Source organism: Arvicanthis niloticus, chromosome 9, assembly GCF_011762505.2.
Source record: "Arvicanthis niloticus isolate mArvNil1 chromosome 9, mArvNil1.pat.X, whole genome shotgun sequence".
Lineage (NCBI taxonomy): Eukaryota > Metazoa > Chordata > Mammalia > Rodentia > Muridae > Arvicanthis > Arvicanthis niloticus.
Window position 1 is genome coordinate 78484018 of NC_047666.1, and position 6000 is coordinate 78490017.

At 36.5% G+C, this 6000-nt stretch overlaps 1 protein-coding gene across 4 annotated transcripts in view; it reads left to right on the plus strand.

Annotated features, from left to right (window-relative positions):
• The window catches only part of LOC117715443 (solute carrier organic anion transporter family member 1B2-like), a 51120-nt gene extending 46985 nt beyond the window's left edge, over nt 1-4135 (plus strand). For all 4 annotated transcript variants that reach the window (XM_034512254.2, XM_076940756.1, XM_076940757.1 and 1 more), the window contains 2 exons: nt 917-1034; nt 3093-4135. In XM_034512254.2, the coding sequence (XP_034368145.2) occupies nt 917-1034; nt 3093-3309 (335 nt within the window). In that variant the 3' untranslated portion in view covers nt 3310-4135. The remainder of the gene's footprint in view (nt 1-916; nt 1035-3092) is intronic.
• Nucleotides 4136-6000: the final 1865 nt, after the last annotated feature.

A 6000-nucleotide genomic window follows, 5' to 3' on the forward strand; every position in this document is an offset into this window, starting at 1 on the left:
GTTAGGCCCCCAACCAGGACCATGCAGTCAGAGCACAAAAGCAATATTTGCAAGGCCCTAAAGCTGAACTGCTTAGAATACTCCAAAAGATATCTAACAAGAACAAAAATCAGTGGAAAGTGAGTCATTGAGTCAGATGACACCAAAAAAAGGAGCTATTCTGAACCTAGAAGCCACCATTCCATGGTGAAGGTGAAGTGGGACCACAGCTTGTCTGAGGAGACTTTCCTTTTTTCCACCTTTTAACATTTTAATTGTATTTATTTTTGATAGTAGCTTTTACTTATGTGTAAGTGTGCATGCATGATTTTCTGTATATATACCACCTGGCTGCAGTGCCTCCTAGAAGAGAGAATCAGATTCCCCAGAACTGAAATTACAGGCAGTGAACTTCATGATATAGATGCTGGGACCCACACTCTGGTGCTTCCAAAGCAGCAAGCACTCTAAACCATTGACTCACCTCTCCAGCCCTCATTGTTAGTTTGCTTCAAATACTTGAACAAGCTTATGCCTTTATTGGGGTTGAGATAAGTCCTTTTATTCTCTTGTCACAAAGCAACAAGTCTACTCCAATTATTCCAAAACATTCTGGTGAATTAAAAAAAACTGGCATATGGACACATGTCACAAAATAGACTTTAACTAGTTTTATTATAAGAACTCAGTTACAGGTATGTAGAATTCCTTGTTCATTATGTGTGTTTGGGATAAAGATAGACAAAAGATGTGTATGACATTACACATCCAAAGATGGTATAACCTCTGGAAAAATCCATTGATATAAATTCTTGTATGTATTCAAACAGAAACAAAGACATTATCCTAGAAAGTTTTCAGATTTTCATTCTTCACTGTGTATCAATATGATATAACACCCAGGTTTATTTCAAATGCTTTAATTCTCATGTTGTAGGAGGAATTCTGGCTCCAATCTATTATGGGGCATTGATTGACAGAACATGTATTAAGTGGTCTGTTACCAGCTGTGGAACACGAGGGGCATGTAGGCTATATAACTCCAGACTATTTGGGTAAGTTATTATAAATGAGCTTCATTCATTAATTTTATTTTTTATAATTTTTAAATGTATGTGAATACATTTATCTACATGTATGTGTGTGCGCCACATGTGTGTAGTTCCCATAGAGATCTCCTGGAGTTGGATTCTATAGAACTGGATTTACAGATTGGTATGAGTTACTATGAGTGCTGAGGTCAGAACCCAGGTTCTCTGCAGGAGTAGTCAGGGTCTCTTAGCAATCTCTTTGGCTTCACATATACTATTTTCAATAAAATAATAAATCGATGATTAACGTTGTTTTAGTGAATCCTTATTTTATACTCAAAATTGTATCAGGCAATCTCATTTTAACAGTAGTAGAAACAATAGAAAATTTGTGTATATATTTTTACGTTGATTACAAAAACATGAAGACTCACAGATAATAACTTGTCCATAGTCATACAACTAAGAGCAAAAGAGATGGACTTTTTGCTCAATTATAGTGTTTTTCTATGAAAACTCTACCAAGACTAAAAGACTCTGGTTTCTAAAGCAGGACCTGATGGCCAATTGAGTGTCTGGTTATTAAGTAGGAAAAGGAGGCAAGTTCGTGTTCTGTTCATGAGCACAGAAGACAAATGAATGATAATTTGAAATAACACATGAAAGTGATATTCTTTAGAAAACAGTTCATTGTAAATTTAAATATTGATTAAATATAAAACATATATTATTCATAATAGATTATCTTTTGGTGGTTTTTGAGACAGCCTTTCTATGTGTAGACTTGGCTATCCTAAGACTATATCTGTAGATCAGACTGACCTTGACCACACAGAAATCCACTTGCCTTTGCCTCTCAAGTGCTGTGATTAAAGGCATGTGCCACCATGGCCTGGCTTCAAAGTAAATTAAAAAAAGAAAACTATTTGGGAAGTGCAAATATATTTGGATCATGACCCAAGCTCTTAAAACTATAACAGAAAATATTAGAGTACTTTTAACTCTCTCTACAACAAAAATTATTTTAAGCAACATTCAAAGGGAAAATACAAAGTAGAAGAAGAAACTGAAGCTAATGATGCAGTCACAAGGAAGTTCTCTTGATCTATCTAGCTCCCCAAAAGAGTAAACTTCAAGGGAACACTAGAAGGAGGGAAAACCACAGAGGCATCCATTGCAGATGTGTGATGGGAAATGGTACAGGTGTTAGGACAATCTACCTGTTCTTATTCTTGGTTGTAAGTTACAGTTAGCTGTCTTCCCAAACATTTTCACCACCAACCAAAAGTGAGAGTGTTGTTGCAAATCATTACCACTGTTGTTGGTGTCATGCTGGTATTGTTGTCTTGGTTGTGGTGTAACAGTGTTGTTGGTGTCATGGTCCTGTGGTTGCCTGGTGTTGTTGTTGTTGGTGGTAATGGTGATGGTGGTGGCAGTGGTTATGGTGATTCTGGTGGCGGTGGTGGTATTGCCTTGGTGTAGTTAGTATATTGGTGGACAGTAGGGTGTTTGTTAGTGTCATGTCTAGATGCTGATAATCTTAGTACACTGGCATATCCATGACTGGGTTTGAAGACTGCTCATTATCTTCAAACCATGATTTTTGTTTTTATTTCCTTTTAGTGTGACTTCTGTTTTGTTTTTTTCCTGAAAATTAGATGTAAATATTATGACAGAGGAACTACTACAACTAATCACCTTGTTATAAGGCACAGGGAGAGGATGGCTTTCAATAGTAATATGTTTAGGTCTCAATATTAATGGACCTAGGTACATGGACTGTAAACACCTGATATACTTGTTTGTTGTTTCTTCTTTTATTGCATGTAATTGGATGGCTTGGGGGAAAAGATCTAAATACTCCTTTCTCCATCAGAAAGCTAAAGTGTCAGCCAGGGTGCAATCATTGTGGCTTCTCAGTTCTTGAGAAATAATTTCAAACACTTTATGATCCAAGGCATAATGTTTGACTTTTTAAATATAAGTTTACCTTTTTTTAACTCTTTGGTTTGTATACCAGAGATATGTACTAAAAGCTGTACCACAAAATATAAAATAATATTTGTCCCTCCTTTTTTCTAGAATCATCTACTTGGGCTTAAACATATCTTTAAAAACTCCAGTACTTTTCTTATATGTTGTATTAATTTATGTCATGAAGAAAAAATTTAAAGAAAACGATAACAAGACATTGGAAAATGGAAGAAAAGTCACAGATGAAAACAACCCAGAATCTGTAAATAAAAATGGATTCTATTGTGCACCTCCTGATGAACAAAACAGTGAAATACCTATTTAAGAAAAGAGAAAGACACATCTGTTGCTGTGTTCTCAAACACTCCTCTGGTTCTTTCACCGAAGATTTTCACACTTTACATATGATGAATAATCAATAATCCTATGCATTTACAATGAAACAAGCTATAAATCAAAAGAAGCAAGAGCATCCTTGTTAGGGTATTGTGGGGAGCCAACAGAAGGTGGCTATCATTCTTGCAGGCATCTTGAGCCATATACCCTCACAAGAGATTTAACTACAATAGCATATAACAGCTGAGTACGCTCTGATAACATCTTGTTTTAGATACCCAGGAATTTCCCTTGGTTGTGTGAGACTTAAAGGTATGTGACTTAAGGGCATGACTTAGAGATCAGATTTAGAGACAAGACCTAAGGGCATGACTTAATGGTGTGACTTAAAGGTGTGGCTTAGAAGTGAGACATAAAAGGTGAGAGGCAGACAGAAGAAATTATTATTAAGTATTAGGCACTTAGTTCCAGTTAGAATAGATGACAGAGGAGCTGGTTAGTCAACAAAAGGATGGACTGGGTATTAGGACTATCCTGTACCTCACTGGTACAAAATGGCATAATTATGCTCTAATTGTATTTTGAGAGAAAAGTTTCATTTTAACAGGAAGGGTGATGTGTAGGAGGAGCTAAGGTAGGAGGAGTACTGAGAGGAAGAAAAGGAGTAAGAAGAGGAGAAGAAGGAGAGGAGAAGCTAGGTGATGAAAGAGAGAAAGAGTGGGGGAGACAGGGAGGCAGATATTCATGTATCTCCACCAGTCAAAGATAGTTGTTATATCTAGGTTGGTCAGTGGGTTACACCTCTGATTGAACAATTCCAAACTTATAAAGCCTATGATTAACATTTTTTTAAAAAAAATGTATAAATGCAAAAAGGAAAAGGGGGCATGGGATAGGGGTTTCCTAAGGGGGGTGGGGGGGGAACGGGGATAGGGGATGCCATCTGAAGTGTAAATAAAATATCTAATAAAAAAAAAGTATTAGGCACTTAGAGTAGGCACCTGAGACTCGAGACAGGAACTAGGAATTAGACACTTGTACTTGGAAGATTATTAGGTATTAGGTACTTAGCACTTGGAGGAAGAACTAGGAATTAGACAGTAGGCACTTGAGACTCGAGACAGGCAACTATTGCTAGAGACTAGGCATTAGACATTAGACATTTGGAACTGGAAAAGAGACTAGCAACTGGGACTAGGATTAGGTGCTAGGAACTAGGGACTTGGAACTACAGACTTGGAGAGAAGAAGAGACACTGAAAAATAAACGGGATTGAATCACACTCTATCTGGTCTCCATTCTTTGAGTCCGTCCTCACTCTCTCTGCTTGCTGAACCCCAACCCGTGCACCGGAGCAACTTAGGGCAGTGCAAACTCTAATAATTTAGCCCCCAAGGCTTTTGGCAGTGCGGGATCCAACACTGACAGACCCATCTGAGACATTTGGCCCCCAGCGTGATGTAGGTTGGCCTCAACAGGGTATAGCTGTGTATTTGAAGATAGGATAGAAATATATATGATTGGTAAAAAAAAAAAGTAGTAAATGAAATTTGGTTAATTTACAATAGAACAACTAGTATTCAGTTAAGAATTTATTACTCAATAGAATAACTAAGGAGGCTAAGATGGACAAAAAGGCAAAAGGAATATGAAAAATTTGTGTCTTTAAATTAGTGTCTTCAAAAATCAAAATTTGCATGGTGCTATATATGCCTGAAGTCTCTACAATGGAGAGCTTCATAATGTGTCATCTTCTGGTATCCATTTTATGTCATATATTTTACATAACTATTAATTTAAATTGTGTTTAATGACACACCCATCTTCTTTGCACATACTGTACAAAACATTGAGAATAAAACAGAAATATTTAAGAAAATAACAAGCTATAATTATCAGAAAACATACCTTAGGATGCATTTTAACAGCTGAGCAAATGAATTTGAAAACCCACATTGACTTAAGAAAGCTAAGACCACTGAATAAAAAAGCCTTGACTCAACCTTTCAGTTCTCTGAGATAATTGTACAGCAGATAGTGGGTATTAGAGGATATCAGCATTCAATATCACTACTGTTTCATTTGTCTTTTGTTTTGGATGTGAGATATATAGATTTTATATATAGATAGGTAGATAGATAGGTAGATATAGATATGAAATTAAGATAGAGAGACTGAGAGGACATATCTTTGGATATTATATTTTCTAGTGAGATAGGATTTAGTATAGTGGATGGTAAAATGTGAACATGCTTTATTGTCACATGTTAAAGTATTTTGTTTGAATTAAAATAGCTTATTAAAATACTTGTGTGTTGCTATAATAAAAAAGTACCCTGATAAAAAAGTAACTCAGAGAACAAAGTTGTTTATTTTGGCTTGCAGTTCTATACACATAGGGTCTACACTGCTTGGGAAGTCGTGTTAATAGCCACAGAAGACAAGGTGATAAGAGCAGGGAAGTGGCTGATCACCTTTCATCCACAACTGGAAGCAGAAACAGAAACAGAGACAGAGTGAAAGAGAATGGGGCAAGACTAAAAAACGTCAAATTTCCCACCCAGTGAAATACTTCCTCCAGGAAGACTCTACTTCCTAAAACTTCCAGCACAATGCCCATTACTGGAAAGCAAATGTCTGAATACATGAGGCATGGGGAATAATTTTTAATCACACCCTC